Source organism: Hyperolius riggenbachi, chromosome 8 (genome assembly GCF_040937935.1).
Source record: "Hyperolius riggenbachi isolate aHypRig1 chromosome 8, aHypRig1.pri, whole genome shotgun sequence".
NCBI classification, from domain to species: Eukaryota; Metazoa; Chordata; class Amphibia; order Anura; family Hyperoliidae; genus Hyperolius; species Hyperolius riggenbachi.
In genome coordinates this window covers 260,856,801-260,874,013 of record NC_090653.1, presented here as the reverse complement: position 1 = coordinate 260,874,013, position 17,213 = coordinate 260,856,801, and the positions used below count along the sequence as shown (strand labels likewise).

The following is a 17,213-nucleotide window of genomic DNA, read 5'->3' as shown; positions in this document are numbered from 1 at the left end:
GCCCACAGAGGGGCTCACAATCCAATCCCTATCATAGTCATATTTCTAAGTATGTATTATGTAGTAGTGTATGTATCGAAGTCTAGGGCCAATTTAGGGGGAAGCCAATTGACTTATCTGTATGTTTTTGGGATGTGGGAGGAAAACGGAGTGCCCGGAGGAAACCCACACAGACACAGGGAGAACATACTAACTCCTTGCAGATAGTGCCCTGGCTGGGATTCAAACCGGGGACCCAGTGCTGCAAGGCGAGAGCGCTAACCACTATGCCACCGTGATAAGTTGCCTAGTGTGAAACTGTGACCGATTTATTTTAATATTACAACTCATATAAAAAAGAAGCCCACATATTACCTATTTCTATAATATCGGTCAGCAAAAGGAAAGGAACAATCAGGTAAACATACAGCCAAGACAAATGCAGTGGATCATTAAAGATTGATTTATTTTTAATTAATGGCAGAAAGTTTTATCAAGCATGTCAATCAAATTGCACATCAGCTGAACCGGGCGGATCGCTCAAACTCACCCTTATCAAGCGAACGACAGTCTGTACACACGCCCGATTTAGCGGGCGAACAACGGAACAACGGGGCGTGCAAACGACCCGTCGTTCGCGGAAATCCGACGTGTGTATGGGCCTTAACTGTTCATAGAATGCAAAATCTGTTGGCTATGCCCATATTATCTGGCTGACAGGGTTAAGGTGCATACACATGTCCAACTGTACTCCAGATTGTCGTTTAAACTGGTCGTTTGAACAACTTGAAGTGCAAACAACAAGTCGTTCAGACCTCATGGACACACTGACCAACAAAGTGTCTTATATGCTAATTTACCTAATTTACATGTTGTTTAACCAACTTGATAATGGACAATGGACTGGATAGAACAATGGACTGGCTTAAATGGCTGACTTGTGTTTGAACATGGATTAGTTGAACAAATGACTAGAAGTCTTTTGTACACATGTATGGACCTAAGGACAGTTGGTCCAATGGATCTGCTGGGCGGATTGGGAAAACCGGCTATTATCAGTTGCTCTACATCGCGTACACACGTCTAACTTGTCATTCAAACGACAAGTCTGCCAGCAAGTTGGTCAACAAAGTTGGATGTGTGTATGTACCTTTAAGCACCGATGGGGGGAGGGTTAAGGTTAGACAATCGGTATGTGGGTTATCTTTAGGGCTAAGCATCATCAGGGGTCCTTAGGGCTAGGCATTGACTGGGAGGTCCTTAGGGTTTAGGTATCGAGAGGGAAGGCCCATGTGAGAGAAAGTTGGGTGTTAGGCAAAAGTAAATTATCAATAAAGATTACTGATATTTTACTATCGGAATTACTCGCTATCATAGTAGAATGCACTGGCGTAATAAAAGGGGATGCAATCCCTGCCGCCGTGGGGGGAGGGCCCGGGGCCCCCCTAGGGCCCGCTCAGGGACTTTTGTGAAGCATGAGGGGTCGCAGCATAAGTGGAGAGCGTGGCCGCAGATCGGCGTGGAGGGGGGACATTCCCCCCCCCCCTCCATCACCTCGGGCTCTCCTCTCAGCGCTTTCCCTCCTGCAATCATTGGTGGCAGCGGGCAGCGGCGCCGGCAGGCTGAACACATACCTCCTTAGCGCCGGAGGTCTTCCGATCTGTAAGAGCTTCATGTAACTTCCTTTGTAAACAGGAAGTAACATGAAGCACTTAGTGATCGGAGACCTCCGGCGCTAAGGAGGTATGTGTTCAGCCTGCCGCCGCCGCTACCAGCTGCCACCCAGGGCCAGCCTTAGGTTTCACAGCGCCCTGAGCGAAACCTGATTTTTGTGCCCCCCCCCCCCACTTCTTCATCCTCTTCGCGCGTGCATATACACACACACACACCCACAGGCCCATATGCAATTCACCTTTTCTCCTGAGATATCTTCTCCTAGGACAGTGGTTCCCAACCTTTTTGAAGTCGAGACACATCACGCCAAATGCTCAGATCTCAGTGACACGTCACGTATGTATAATGGAAAAAATACTATTAATAACCACGAATGGATGGAAAGAGTGCATTATCCTGAATATAATTAAATATGAAGGCTAGAACCTTTCAGGAATATTAATAAAGTCAATCAGTGGGACAGTTAGCCGCCCCCCGCCCCTCCCATTTAGAATAATAGCACAGCACTGACAATTTGTACCACGCGTTATAGCCACAGTGTGCACCCCCCAAAAAAACGCCCTCAGACTCATTATAGGTAGGTATCTCATGTGTAGGTGCCCTCAATAAAGGTTGCCAAGCATAGGTTCCCCCAGTATAGAAAAGCCAGTTGAAAGTCTCCATCGCCCCCATAGGTTAGCCAGGCATAGGTGCCTCCAGTATAGGTAGCCAGGTGTTAGTGCTCTCAGTAAAGGTAGCCAGCTATAGGTGCCCCCAGTATAGGAAAATAGGTGTAGGTGCCCTCAGTATAGGTAACCAGCTATAGGCGCACCCTTGGAAGCCGGCGCCCTGAGCGACCGCTCCGGTCGCTCAGGTCAAAGGCCGGCTATGCTGCCACCAATGATTACACAAGGGGAGCGCTGAGAGGAGAGCCCAAGGTAAGGGAGGGGGGGGAATGTCCCCCCTCCACATCGATCTGCGGCCACGCTCTCCTCTTATGCTGTGACCCCTCCTGCCCCACAAAAGTCCCTGAGCGGGAGCTAGGGAGGGGGGGCCCGGATTTTTTTTTGCAGGGGGGCCCGGGGATTTCTAGGTACGCCCCTGGTAGAATGAATCACTTACATTGGTAAACTACCGCCATTCTACTTTCAGATATCCCTGGTCTCAAATGTACGCAATACGAGGTGCCCCCTTTTAGATCAGACACTTGTTCAATGATACTGATACTGAACCCAGCACTTTAGACAGTACCACTTGTATAGAGATGACCTGGCACAGATGCCGCCTGCCAGCCTCAGTCTGCACACTTACCGCAGGGGGTGAGAACACTTGTCTTTGCTGCGCATTTGCAGAGTGCCTGGGGCCTAGTCAGTGTCAAAGGGCCCATCTGCCACCTTCTTTGACCTCTCTCCACTTCAGCTTACCAAGAGGATGACAAGGGGGCCCAGAATCTACTACCTTGCCTAGGGCTCCATTACATCTTAATCCATCTCTGCAGAATGGCAGCCATGGTTGCAAATGCACTCTCCTAATTTCTTCCCACTGCTGAATCCAAGCCTGGTGGTTCTCTTTTGCCTTTGCCTTGGCTGAGGCCTTGGATCAGCAGTGGATCAGCAGTGGTGTTAGTTTTCAGATTCAGGTTACTGAAATTTGGAAACCAGACAAGTCCATCACCACAATTCAGCACACAAACATATGGACAAGGTTGCGTGAGTAATTTCTGGGTACTGAAGTGTGGTAATGGGTGAATTTTGGGTTCAGAATTTCAATAACCCCAAATCAGACACCAACTCTAGTCACCAGGACCACGTGCAGAGTATTGACCAAAATGACCCTCAACTCTAATATCTGCATGAGGCTTTGGGATCACACCAGTATCTGGCTCAAACAAAAGGGTTTTGAATCTGTTTGGTTGGTACACCTTTGACTTACGTCACCTGTCACATAGGCAAACGCAGGGGGGGGGGGGGGGGGATTACAGCTGCCCAGAATCCCCCCTCAGACCAGGGCGGGTACTGTGTCTGGGGACAGGCAAAAGTTGAGACACCAGAAAATCTGCAGGCATCCTGCAGCTCACAGCACTGCTCCCTTTCTTTTTCTGATACAGTTGACTTTGGATAGAGCAGCAGCGTGTGTACAGAGCAAGGAGCAGCTCTGGGGAACCTAACAGAGTCAGGTATGAGCACAGCCCTGTGCCCTGCTGTGTGAATGCTTCACTTTCCCCTTCCTTACCAACGTCAGCTGTCCTCATTATTATCTGCTCCTGATTGATCCCGTTATTGATCGGGAGCATAGCGGACATTTAGGAAATAATTGTCAGATCCTGTCAGTTTGAGGGGAAATTGCATTATGTGTACCCAGCATGATGTCCTATCATATTATTATACTGTGCATGGCTGAGGGAGACCTTTCAGGAATCCCCTTCTTGAAAATCCTGGGTTTGCCCCTGCATCAGGGATCAGGACCCGACCCTCTTGGGCGACATCGCTGGGTCGGCCTGTACAGACCCGTGTAGCTGACAATGCGTTCTCTTGCTATGCAGGAGGGGGGGGGGGGGGGGGGCGGAGCGGCGTGTAGGTGACAGGTGTGGGAGTGGTGTACACAAAGGAGTTATCCATCACTGAGCCAAGTTGATCCACCGAACGGATTACTTGCATAGTGGCGGTCGGGGGCCACTGCACACACGCTTGATTATCGGCTGGGGTGGTCATTATTGGCTACCTCAGCCAATTTTAATTAAGCTTGTGTACGAGCCTTATGGATTTAAACTGTATTGTGTAATGAATAGCGGAGATGCCGCCGCGCGGTCTGGCGGCGGGGCGGCTGTCTCCGCGTTCAGACCGGCGGTTTCCGCACAGCAGCATGAATCTGGTTTGCCTGGGCCTTCTAGTGCACACAGATGGAGAGCTACGCGCGCGCCAGAAGACAGGACCTTTATGCCAGCAGGAGAGGTATCAGCTGATCAGGACGATCAGCTGATTCCAGCGGAACTCCTGATTGGCTGAATGGCTGGGGGCGGCGCTGAGGAGCGCTGTAGTATATATAGATCTTGCTGGTCAGTTGCTGGTTGTCTGCCCTTGCGAATACTTATGTGTGAGCACTCAGACCTCAGTCAGATCCTACAGTGTGTTAGAACCAGGTGGACCTGGGAATTCACACTTTACGCTCTTGTTATTTACTGTGTTATACTTTAGACCAGTTCCAGGGTGTTGAGACCAAGGACCTCCCACCCAAGCTTAGGATTACTGTGTCATTGCTGTGTTATACTTTAGACCAGTTCCGGGGTGTTGAGACCAAGGACCTCACACCCAAGCATAGGATACTGTGTTATTCCTTAGACTAGTTCCTGGGTTTCGAGACCAAGGACCTCACACCTCAGACTAGGATTGTGCTTTATATCTGTTATGGACATTTGCTCTGTTGACCTCTCTTGCTTTCTGATTCGGTACCTCTGCCTATCTGCCTACCAGTTGCCAACCTTGCCTGTACCCGGTTACCGAATAAGCCTCCTGTCTTTGTACCTTATCTGCTCGTGTGTTGCCGACCTGGCCTGCCCGACCCTTCTGGCTGTCACTCATCCCTCGAGTGTTCAGTCTGTCTGTACTACCCGTGACACTATTCCACCAAGTGTCAGTTAGCTGCAAGGACCTCTTGCTCCTCCTCCTCAGTGCAGCCAGTGGCCTCTATCCCATAGGAGTCCCTTGGCTGCAGTACAGTCTGATTACCAGTTTACCAGGGAATCACTGGCTGCCAGATTATCTCTATCCCCTCTCTTAAGGAGATAGTCCCTGCACAGCCGAGGGCCACCTGCTCCTCAGGTGGTCTCTGGCCAATGTTATCTGTGTCTCCCGCCCCACGGGAGATAGCCTACAGTTGCACCAAACACTTACACTTCATTAAGTGTCCAGAGGTTAGTCATACTTGTATTATTGGTGATACTGCAGATCACCAATAATCAGATTCTCTCTGTGTGCTGACACCGATCGTTACATATTGTGCATAAGTACAGATGGTCAATGAGATGATAATAATTATGGTTAGCATACAAATTCTTTGGAGTTTGGTTGGTGCAATCAAATTCACTTCCTTTTGAATTTGATTGGACAAGCTGCAATCACCACCCTGTCTGGCCCCAGACATTAGACAGGCATTGCACTGATGCTGACAAGAGTGAGGTGAGTCCCTGGCAATACTCCCTAAAGCCCAATCTACACGATATGATTCTTTATACGATTCGATTACGATTCTATTTACAATCCGATTAAATCCGTCATGACCGATCCGGATTCGATTCAACTCTTTTGCAATGGCAAATCGAATTGAATCGAATCGAATCCTGATCGGACATGTTGGATTTAATCGGATCGTAAATAGAATCGTACTCGAATCGTATAAAGAATCATATCGTGTAGATTGGCCTTTATACTGCAGGGTGTTCCCTGAGCGTGCCCAGCTCTTGAGCGTTTTGAATCCAACAGAACAAAAGCGCTATACAAATGTTCGGATAATTATTATTATTATTTTTATTAAGTGACAAGACAATATACTCTGTACATCGCTGCGGAAGATGTCGGCGCTTTATAAATACTTAATAATAATATATTTCATCTTGCCATGTTTGGTTTTTAGCAGATCTTTTTGGTCGCTTCAAAATCATCTCAGTGGATTTTTTTTTAATCAAGTTACAGCTCAAAAATACCTATTCTCTATTCCATAAAAAAAAATTGATAAAACAATATTTCAAAAGTAATGTAAAATTTTTATTGTTGTTGTGTATTTATAAAATAGCAATCCGTGCACAGATTTTTTTTTTTTAAATAAATAAGACCTGTAAAAACCAGTCAGGTGACTTTCAAGTCCAGGTGTGTATTGGCTTCAAGTGGAATGCACAAAGTCACTATTGACTTACATGAGTGGACTGTATGCGCATGGCAGTCCCTTGGAGCCACTTAATCAGGAGATGAATCTGGGGAGGGATGTTGGGGGTGAGATCTCATTCACACATACAATATTTTCCCCAGGGGTGATTTACAACTTAAAAGACTTTAGTAGAAAAGGTGTTAATGGAAAAAGTGGATTAGACTTGAGCAGCAGAAGGGCCCCAGGGATGCTACCAAGTGCCTGAGAATATCTCCTGCTGTGAGAACATCTCAAGTTCTATTCCTCTGCACAGGGCACATGTTACTGAAGAAGAGGTCAAAAATATACAATGTTCAATTTTCCTTTCTCGGCCTAGTATGCTCTGACAGCACCAGTGCGAATAGCTGGGGTGGCATCCCAAAAAAGGGAACTGTTGGGGAAAAGACATTGATTCATCCATTCATTCATTCATTCATTCATTCATTCATTCAATTCATTCATTCATTCATTCATTCATTCATTCATTCATTCATTCATTCATTCATTCATTCATTCATTCATTCATTCATTCATTCATTCATTTATACATTCCCTAGACTGTGACTGCACAAATGGATCTACCATGATTGCAGCGGAAGGGCTGGTTGACTTTGCTCAGGTGTACTGCCCCTCAGAACTGGGACGAAGTCCTTCAGCACCCAAGGCTGAGACACACTGATTGCTATTAGGCTAGGAGGCACTGTCCTCCCAACCCCCCCCCCCCCCCCCCAACACCTTAATCTCTAGTTATCTGGCTTACAGTCACTGCCATGTATCCACCCTCTCTTATTTCTCTCTGCTTCAAACACAATAGGGAAATGATAGCCGAGTGAGTTGTGCGCCCCCTCCTGCACTGTGCCCTGAGGCTGGGGCCTCTTTCGCCTCTGCCTCGGCCCGGCCCTGCTGCCCCTGGAGTAGTGACCAAAAGACATGGGGACTGGGGAACCCTGTGGATGAGTAGGGTGCTTAGCCTCACTTCTGCACCTCCACAGCCTTCTGGCTGTATCATTTTCTATCACTCCAGCCACAAGTTCGGGGTCAGGGGAGGCTCGCCTGGCATGCGGGCAACCACATGACATGCTGGGGGCCTCCAATTCTTCAGGTGTCGGAGGACCCCTCGCACCCCTGGGGAACATTCCCTGCCAACCCTTGAGCTTAGCTCGGTGGGATTGGGAAAATGAAAGGGTCCTTCTTTTGAGGGCTCCGAGGTCGCCCATGCACGGTTTTGTGGTAGTGTTTATGCATCGCTGCTTTTTCCCATGCATGGGTATACAGTCCGCATACATTTGAAAAGGGCTCCTGGAAAAAAGGGGCTCCTGATATAGATGAAAAAAGCCAGATTCAGCTACAAAGGGCGCCTGGTGTAGCCCATATGCAAAATTCGACTACAAAGGGCGCCTGGTGTAGCCCATATACAAAATTTGGCTACAAAGGGCACCTGGTTTAGCCCATATGCAAAATTCGGGTACAAAGGGTGCCTGGTGTAGCCCATATGCCAAATTCGGCTACAAAGTGCACCTGGTGTAGCCCATATGCCAAATACGGCTACAAAGGGCACCTGGTGTAGCCCATATGCCAAATACGGCTACAAAGGGCGCCTGGTGTAGGCGAAATGTAAAAATCAGCTACAAAGGGCGCCCGGTATAGCCTATATTCCAAATTCGGCTACAAAGGGCGTCTGGTGTTGCCCATATGCCAAATTCAGTTACAAAGGGTACTTGGTGTAGCCCATGTGCAAAATTCGGCTACAAAGGGTGCGTGGTGTAGCCAAAAGCTTTTTTTTTTTTTTTTTTTTTTTTTTTAAAGCTTAGGCAGCTACTCCCTATTTCCCTGTGTTGCTCCTTATTTTATTTGCTACCTTAGTATTCCATTTGCAGCCTCTTCTTCCATATGCAGCAATCCCTCTTCCATGTCCAGCCGCCCCCTGGCCAGCTGGTGCCCAAGGCCCGAGCCTATGTGGTCTTTCCAGAAATGAAGCCATTGGTGGCTTTGTCAAATGCTTTTGTGCTACCAAGCAGAAAAAGCATTTGGCACCCTTTGGCAGTGGTTCCTGGTGCTTCATCCTCCTGTTTTGACCCCCTTAGAGGTAAATGGAACAACAACTGAACATAGCTGATCCTGACAGCGGGATCTACCATGGTGTTTATGTGAACAACGGGAAAAGCCGGTACCGTTGTTTGAAAAACAATTTCAATGGAACTGCTGAACCCGCTGATACTGCTCCATTTAAATGTCTGGCCTGCTTTTTCTGGGCTGTGGCCCTGTTGCTTGCCTAACCTTCCTGGGCTGGTGCTTGCCTATCCTTTTTCAGCCGGTGCTGATTTAGTACTGGCTTGGTGCACTGGGGGGGTATTCATGAAAAATCCAGATGAATTTGCATATTCTGTCTAGGGATGCTCAGAATTCTAAATCTGAACCAGATTAATCCAAATTAAAAATCTGCTGAAATTTGAAAATTTTGCATGGAAGTCTGAATAAATTCATATTGCCAAATTGTGGAATCGTAATTTATTGCAAATAGGATTTCACACTACCTACAAATCTTATGGTTTGTGCGAATTTAACGAAAAAAATATGTTCACAATGGGTTACCATTTCACTTAGAATTTTCACTGTCAGGCTCCCCCAAACATGCTTAGTAGACATTTTATGCTATTTATGTAAAATAAAAAAAGAGTTTGTGCATTACACAAACGTAATTTCACATAATTTTCTAAATCGATTTTATTATTATTATTATTTAGTATTTATATAGCGCCAACATCTGCCACAGCGCAGTACAGAACATATATAATCTTGTCACTAACTGTCCCTCAGAGGGGCTCACAATCTAGTTCCTACCATAGTCATATGTCTATATTGTGTAGTGTATGTATTGTAGTCTACATGGAGTCGGGTTTGTTGATCTCCACCTGCCTTCAGTGGTTGGTTGCCCCTTTGCAACCTCCCTTTTTGAATACCCTCTGTTAATTTTTTTGTTTCTTCTATCATTTGTGACGTACGACACCATTTGCGCTCCCGGTGTCTCTGTGTTTTTTCATTCCAGGGTGACCGTTCACCCTCTACTTTGTCTCATCAGAGCCAGCAGCTTCTGTTCAGTTTACGCCTGGCACACATCATGCAATTTACAACTGGAAATTGCCCGTCATTCGATAACTTCCAGCATGTCCATTCTGCTTCTGGTCGAGAAAGGGATCCATTTTGATACCAGTACTGCACAAAATTGATCCCTTTGTCGATCGGAAGCAGATCGGACATGTTGGAAATTTTTTAACTATGAAAATGTTTGTGTGCCAGCTGCTTTATCAACCATCAGCTAGAGCAGGCATGGGCAAACGTGGCCCTCCAGCTGTTGAGGAACTACAAGTCCATTAATGCATTTGCCTTTATGAGTCATGACTGTGGCTGTCAGACTCCTGCAATGCATTGTGGGACTTGTAGTTCTTTAACAGCTGGAGGGCCAAGTTTGCCCATGCCTGATCTAGAGGCTGAAAGCACCACTCTTAGGGCCAGTCAGGGCAGCTATCGGGGGGGGGGGGGGGGCACTGACACTGCAGTGAGGGCCCCAGGGCTTCTGGGGGCCCTGGGCTCTCCACAAAGCGCTGGAAGGACCACATGTGCAGGCTGCGGGCCTGTGGTTCACTAACCAGCACACCGCGTTCCAGCACGTGGGGAGCAGATGAGTGAGCCAGCTACAGCGGACTTTCTATACTGGGGCACCACCTATATCTGGCTACAGGATGCCTATACTGGGCCATAACCTATACCTGGCTACCTATACTGGTGCGGGAACCACCTATACCTGGCTACCTGTACTGGGGCACCACCTATACTTGGTTACCTTTACTGAGGGCACCACTTATACCTGGCTACCTATATTGGTGCGGAAACCACCTATACCTGGCTACCTGTACTGGGGCACCACCTATACTTGGTTACCTTTACTGAGGGCACCACCTATACCTGGCTACCTATACTGGGACACCACCTATACTTGGCTACTTATATTGGGGCGGCTAAAGCTTGCTACCTATACTGGGGGCACCTGTACCTGGCTAACCTATACTGGTGCACCACCCATACCTGGCTACCTATACTGGGGGCAACTATACCAGGCTACCTATACCGGGGCACCACCTATAGTTGAATACCTCTACTGGAGCACCTGTATCTTGCTAGCCTATACTGGGGCACCAGCTATAACCAGGCTACCTATACTGGGGGCATCTACACCAGGCTACCTATACTGGGGCACAACCTATAGCTGGCTACTTATACTGGGGGAACCTATACCTGGCTACTGATACTGGGGGCACTTATGCCAGGATACCTATACTGGGGGCACCTATACCTGGCTAGGGCAGAGGGACGAGCTGAGACAGAAGGGGACAAGAGGTAACACAGGGGGATAAAAGAGACACAGGGGGAACAGAGGCAGACAAAAGTGGCACAGGGAGAAAAGAGATGAGACGGGAACATGGGGTCACACAGAGGGACACAAAAGAGGCACAAACTGAGGTGAGACAGAGGGGGACAAAAGAGGCACAGGAAGAAAAGAGGGGGACAAAAGAAAGCGGAGAAAGGATAAAAATGGACCTAAAAGTTCCTATCTCATTTGTTAACCAGGGACTACCTGTATTTTGGCTCTACCCACAACATGCCACTTTATGCCGCATCACGCTGTGCATGCCACTTTCTTCAGTGTCGGAGCCATGCACATTTTTCACCGCAGCGCACTTGACATGGGGGTGAGGTAGCTAGTGGGTGGGCACAGCAACCAGTGGGTGGGCCCTAAGAGGGTGGGGCCCCAGGCATGAGGATGTGTGAGGGCCCCCAAAATTTCTGGTGGCGGCCCTGGGGCCAGTGCACACCAAAAACCTCTAGCAGATCCGCAAAAAGCAAGAGGTTTTTGAAGCAGATTTCAGAGTGATTCTAGGCATGTTTAGAGAGGTTTTCTAAACATGCCTCTAGTTTTTGGAGCGTTTTTGTGTAGCAGATTTCATATATTGTTCCAGTAAACCTCTCTGATCTGGCGTTTTTCAGAGCGTTTTTCCACTTTCCTATACTTTAACATTGAGGCAGAAATGCCTCAGAAATCAGCAAAAATGCTGCTGCCCCCGAGTTTGCGTTTGTGGAAAAAATGAACCGCTCTGGTTTGCACCAGCCCATTGAAATACATTAGCCAATCGGTTTTCAAACAGCTAGCGTTTTTAAAAACGCTCCAGAACTGCTCTGGTGTGCACCAGCCCTACAAGGGAACTTCAACTGAGCCTGAAAAAAAAGTTTCACTTACCTAGGGCTTCCCCCAGCCCCCTGCAGGCGTCCTGGGCCCGCGCCGTCACTTGCCGATCATCTGGTCTCTCGCCATGGCTCAGTTTTATTTTCAGCAGTGCGCCTGCAAGGCTCTGTCCGCGCACTTCCGCGATCACGCTCCTGTCCCTGTGGCCGTCTTGCGCTTGCGCAGTACATGTATGTATATAGTGCTACACGTACGTACGTAGTACGCGTACTGCGCAGGTGCAAGACAGCCACATGGACGGGAACGTAATCGAGGAAGTGTGCGGCCAGAGCCTCGCAGGCGCACTGCTGAAAATGGAACTGAGCCATGAGTGTGAACTGCAATGGAGACTGGACATAGAGTTTAATACAAAGCCTGCATGCGGTGAGTTAGAATAATGTGATCAGGTACAACACAATACTGTGAACAGGCCCATAGAATTGTATGGGCAGCAAGCAGAATTATTCTGCAATGAAACTGAGCACTGTGAACTAGGCCCTATGATTGGTGCAATATATCAAACATTTAAAACATAGGAATAATTCATCATCCTAATATATTCAATTTGAGGTAGTAAAATATTAGGTGCAATGTTAAATAAATGAATAAGTGGATCCACATAGGATTCAAAAAATAATCCCATGTGCAAAAAGTATTAGTAAAAAACAAATAAAAATGAGTGAATTTTTGATTCGTTTTTATTAATATGTTTTGCAAATGACTGTTCGTTTGGGGTTGTTTTTTTTTACACTTCCCAGTTTTTACCTTACCAAAGGCAAAATAAATGGAACCTCCAAACTGCCCCTAGGATGAGGACATAAGGGCTGGTTCAGACGGACGCCTGCGTGGTGTCGCGTTTGGGGGCATTGCGGCGGCTGCACGGTGAGGCTTTCAGTAGCGTTTGCGTCGGGTTCCGATGCGGTCACGTTTTTTCTTCCCCTAGGGGAACATTAGCCGTCGCGGTTGGCCGCCCCCTGGAAGCTACATGTCGCTTCCAGGGGCAGCTCGAACGCTAGTGAACGGCGCGTTCGTGTAAACGCGCGCAAAAGCTCGGTGTAAACGCTCCCATACCGCGATGTTCCGAACGCTTGCGGTAAACGCTCCGCAAGCGTCCGTCTGAACCAGCCCTTAGATGGTGGGTTTCTTTAAGGGCCCTTACCCACCGAATGCGTCAAATAGTGTTAAATCGCATTGGAATTTGAAAACGACCTCACTAATTAAATGAGAATTTTTTGCCATAGTGATGCGACTTTTTTTTACCTCTGCTGTAACATGATGCATTTGGTGTGTAAGGGTCTTATCCCTCCTGGCGGTAACCCCGACCTACACTCGGGGTAGCCCCCGCAGAGGATTTCTCTGCCCCGGGAGGGATTTTCTGGTTAAAACTTGTTGTAAAGCTTGTAGCAAGCACTTCGCTAGCTACCATTGTCACCCAAGTTCCTCCGATCCCCACCGTTATACGTACCCCCAGGGATCCCACAATGGCGCAGCCTCTCCAATCAGCTCCAGGCTTCGCTATGGGGAGTATTGGGATTGCGCATGACGTCAATGACGTCAGATGTCATGTCCGATCGTCGCCATAGCGACGACTGAAGCTCATTGGGGAGGCAGCAGCGGCTCTCACGGGATCGAGGCTAGGTAACGTATAGCGGCGGCGATCGGGGGGGGGGGGGGGATCAGAAGGGTGCGGGGGGACTTGGGGCACAATGGTGGCTAGCCTAGCTACAAGCTTTACAAAAAGTTTAATTCAAAAAATCCCTATTGCGGACGCAGCCTCAGAAACTGCGTACCGCCAGGGAGGTTAAAGAGGAACTGTCATGAAAATCAGAGGCGGCCTTAGGGGGTGGCAAGTGGGGCGATCGCCCTAGGCCCCGCACCTGAAGGGGGCCCCGCAGTCATGCCCACTGCACTCGCACTGAGAGCCTTGTTCTTCCTGGTCGGCCAACAACTACAACACATATCAACCTTCCCCCCTAGTGGTGGTGCAAAAAAGGCATGTGGAGCTCCCCAGCTTCCCATTCAGCCTAGCACCTATTCCCAGCCAGTCTGGTTCACACCCTTAAGTCCCCCGCCAGCCTTTATCTATCCCAAGCTCCCCAGCCAGCCTCTACCAATCCAGCCAGCCTGGTACCCATCCGTAGTTCCCGAGCCAGTTTAGTACCCGTCTCCAGTTTATTGGTTGGCTTAGTGGCCTTTAAAAAACTTAATTGTTTTCAAACAATAAGGTGTACTGCATTAGAAGTAGACAAGCTTGGTGGTACGGTATATGGCCTACACTTATGGCTCTAGGCCCGCATATGACTCTTGTCCAAGGCCCCGCCTACTCTAAGGCCGCCTCTGGTGAAAATAACTTCATGAATAAAATTGTTTTTTTTTTTAATATTAATTTATAAAGGATTCAGTCAGTGTTTGTCCATTGTGAAATCTTTCCCTATCCTGATTTACATTCTGAAATTTATCACTGGCAACAACATCTTTAGTCCTGTCAGGTGCAGCTCTGGGGAATGTTTGTTTACTGAGAGTTCTAAAGCCAGTAGAAAATATACCTGGTGTCCCAGAATGCTTTGGGGGAGAATTCAGCATATCTAATCAGCCTAGGTTAAACATCACTAGGACTCCCTCTGGGTTACATACCAATATACAACAATGTATTGCTATAGTAAGTGTTTGAGTTGCTGAAACCAGGAAAGTGACCATAAAAGTGGGTATCCTGAATAATTTACAGCATTCTACTATATGTCGCTACAGGGCCTCTTTAAGCAGAGTTGGGTTAACGTGAAATGGGGCGCTAGGCAAGGTGGCCTCCAACTGTACATTTTTTATATGGTGCCCCTACACACCTACCAGGCCCTAGGCAGCCACATACATTGCCTCTGTTGATCTGGCTCTGCTTTGATAGATAGTGGTTGAACATAAGGAGGAATATTTTTTTATGTTTACACACGCAGCAATAACTGTAAAATAAATTGTTGATACAAAAAAAAAAGACACAACAATATGACTTTATTTCAGCTGTTTATACATTTTTATTTGGATACATAAGATAAACCAATTCCAAACTACTAAGCGGAAAGTAGGGCTGTGGGGAACGCCAAACAACTTACCCTAAATATATGGCCACACCTCCAGCGCACCCCTTGTTAGGGGTGGGGGAAATCATGATGTCCACGCTTGTCATGTGATCTCTGGCAGATGGGCCCCGGGCTGTAAGGTCACCAAGGGGGAGGGGGAAAAGGGTGTTCAAGGCCATTTCTAGTTACTTGCATCCATACAAGTGACAGTGTGCCACAGGGCGTAGAAATAGCCATAGCAGCTGCTATGGGACCCTAGAGCATAGGCATAGCTCACAATTGTTCCTTTTTTGGAGGAACAGTCTCCTCTTTGGAAGCCCTGTCCCTCTGTCCCTCTTTCAGGACTTTGTCCCTCTTTCTATGTAAATATTTCTATTCCTCTACTAAAAATGTGTTTGATTTACTTTATTCCCATCCTTTGAATTGATATATTACTAATTTTAAAATGTAAATATGAAGGAAAATGAACCAGGATAGAAAGGACTAGTGTGGTTTGAATTATAAAACAACATATTTTTCTTATGAAATCCTTATGGTATGCGTGACTAGGGGTGTGATGGGGCGTGATCAGGGGTGTGGCAGGGGTGTGGCTTAAGTGTCCCTCTTTCTCATTTTAAAAAGTTGGGAGGTATGGATAGGGGTCCAGGTGGTACTTGATGTATTCATATCACCATTAACTTTCTTCAGTTTCTCCACCCTCTGACTTTGTCTCATTGCCCATGAACTATGTGCAGGGCAGTGTAGATTGCACGAGAATGTAAATTGCCCAATTAACTCATAACCATAGGGTAGGGCCGGAGGCATTGCTTAAAGGAATTATCAGCCAAATTACCTGAAAAGCCATGTACTTACCTGGGGCTTTCTCCAGCCCCTTGCAGCCGACTTTCCCACACTGAAAACTCTGTTCGCAGCCGCCGGCCCGGGGTCCCCTAACGGTGCACAGGACAACCTCGAGGTCGTCCTTACTGCGCCTGCGTGAAGCGCTGCTGTTAATCAAGCCCATGTTGTGCACGGCGCAGGCACAGTAAGCCATGGACAACGTGGCCTTGATTGAAAGCGGCGCTCGCGCAGGCGCAGTACAAGACGTCTGGCAAGACACCGTGCGGGGACCCCGGGCCGGCGGTGGAGAGCGGAGCTGCAGCATGGGACATGTCAGCTGCAAAGGGCTGGAGGAAGCACCAGGTAAGTAAATGGGGTTTCAGGTAATTTGGCTGATGATACCTTGAAGAGCGCCTACATCTGAGGGCCCCTTGATCTCTAGCTATGCCACTGAGTGTCGGTCCTGCAAGATGTACGCAGGCTGGTGGAGATTGGCCCTAAGATAAGAAGTGAAGATCATTAAAAACCCAGAGCAAAAAAGTTAAGAAAATTAAAGTGGATCCGAGGTGAACTTTTACCCATTGCATAATTGTGTTCCTTTCCTATTGTTTATAGGGCATTCCTCAAGCCAAATACTGCTTTGTTTTTGTTTTAATACTCTAATTCCCTATAAACTAAACAAGCCACACCCACAGGTTTTCAGAGAGCCTTGGCAGTAGCAAGGGCTCATGGGAGTTCAGTCTGGGCAGGAGGAGGGGGATGTGTTACTAGCCATTGATTTCAGAGGCAGAGGCAAAAGGGAGGAGGAGAGGGGATTAGGCTGATGGCTCAAGATACAGATAAGCCTGCCTCTATGTAATGTTTACAAACAACATGGCTGCTGTCATTGTATCACAGAAATAAATAATCATATTCTATTAAAGCTGTTTGCAGCTAGATTTGCTGTGTAAAGGCCCATACACACGTCTGATTTTTGCGAACGACGGGTCGTTTGAACGTCCCACCGTTCAGTCGTTCGCACGCCAAATCGGGCGTGTGTACAGACTATCGTTCGGGTGATAAGACTGGTTTTGAGCGATCCGCCCGGCGAAATCTATCTGGAATCAGCCTATCGATGTTGCCTACACCACCTGCCTGGCCATTTCCCAAATATAAAATATCTCCCCGGTGCCCATATCATGTACAATCTCATCTGTCCCTCGGGCGTGTTTCCCAGCCTCCTCCACTGTTACCCCAGTACCTGCCTTTACCGCGAGCGCCACTATGTGGTGTGTGTATAACGTGGGGCATGCACCATGTGGTACATATGTGACGTCACACACACATGCCTGGTGCCACACAGGGGTGAAGGTGAAGGAGGTCAGAACTCACGCCAGCAGACAGGTGAGAATTGACACTGCACGGGTGTCCTTGGGTGGGGGAACATTTTTCACTTGGGGATCGGCAGCCAGGGATCCGTCGCGTATGTCCTTCATCACGACATTAAACGCCGTAACCACCAAGCATCCAATCGA

At 47.8% G+C, this 17,213-nt stretch overlaps 1 protein-coding gene across 1 annotated transcript in view; it reads right to left on the bottom strand.

Annotated features, from left to right (window-relative positions):
• LOC137527480 (olfactory receptor 13C7-like) overlaps positions 1-15,883 on the bottom strand; it is a 71,929-nt gene extending 56,046 nt beyond the window's left edge. The window contains exon 1 of the mRNA XM_068247995.1: positions 15,733-15,883. Within this exon, the coding sequence (XP_068104096.1) occupies positions 15,733-15,883 (151 nt within the window). The remainder of the gene's footprint in view (positions 1-15,732) is intronic.
• Between the last annotated feature and the right edge of the window lie 1,330 nt (positions 15,884-17,213).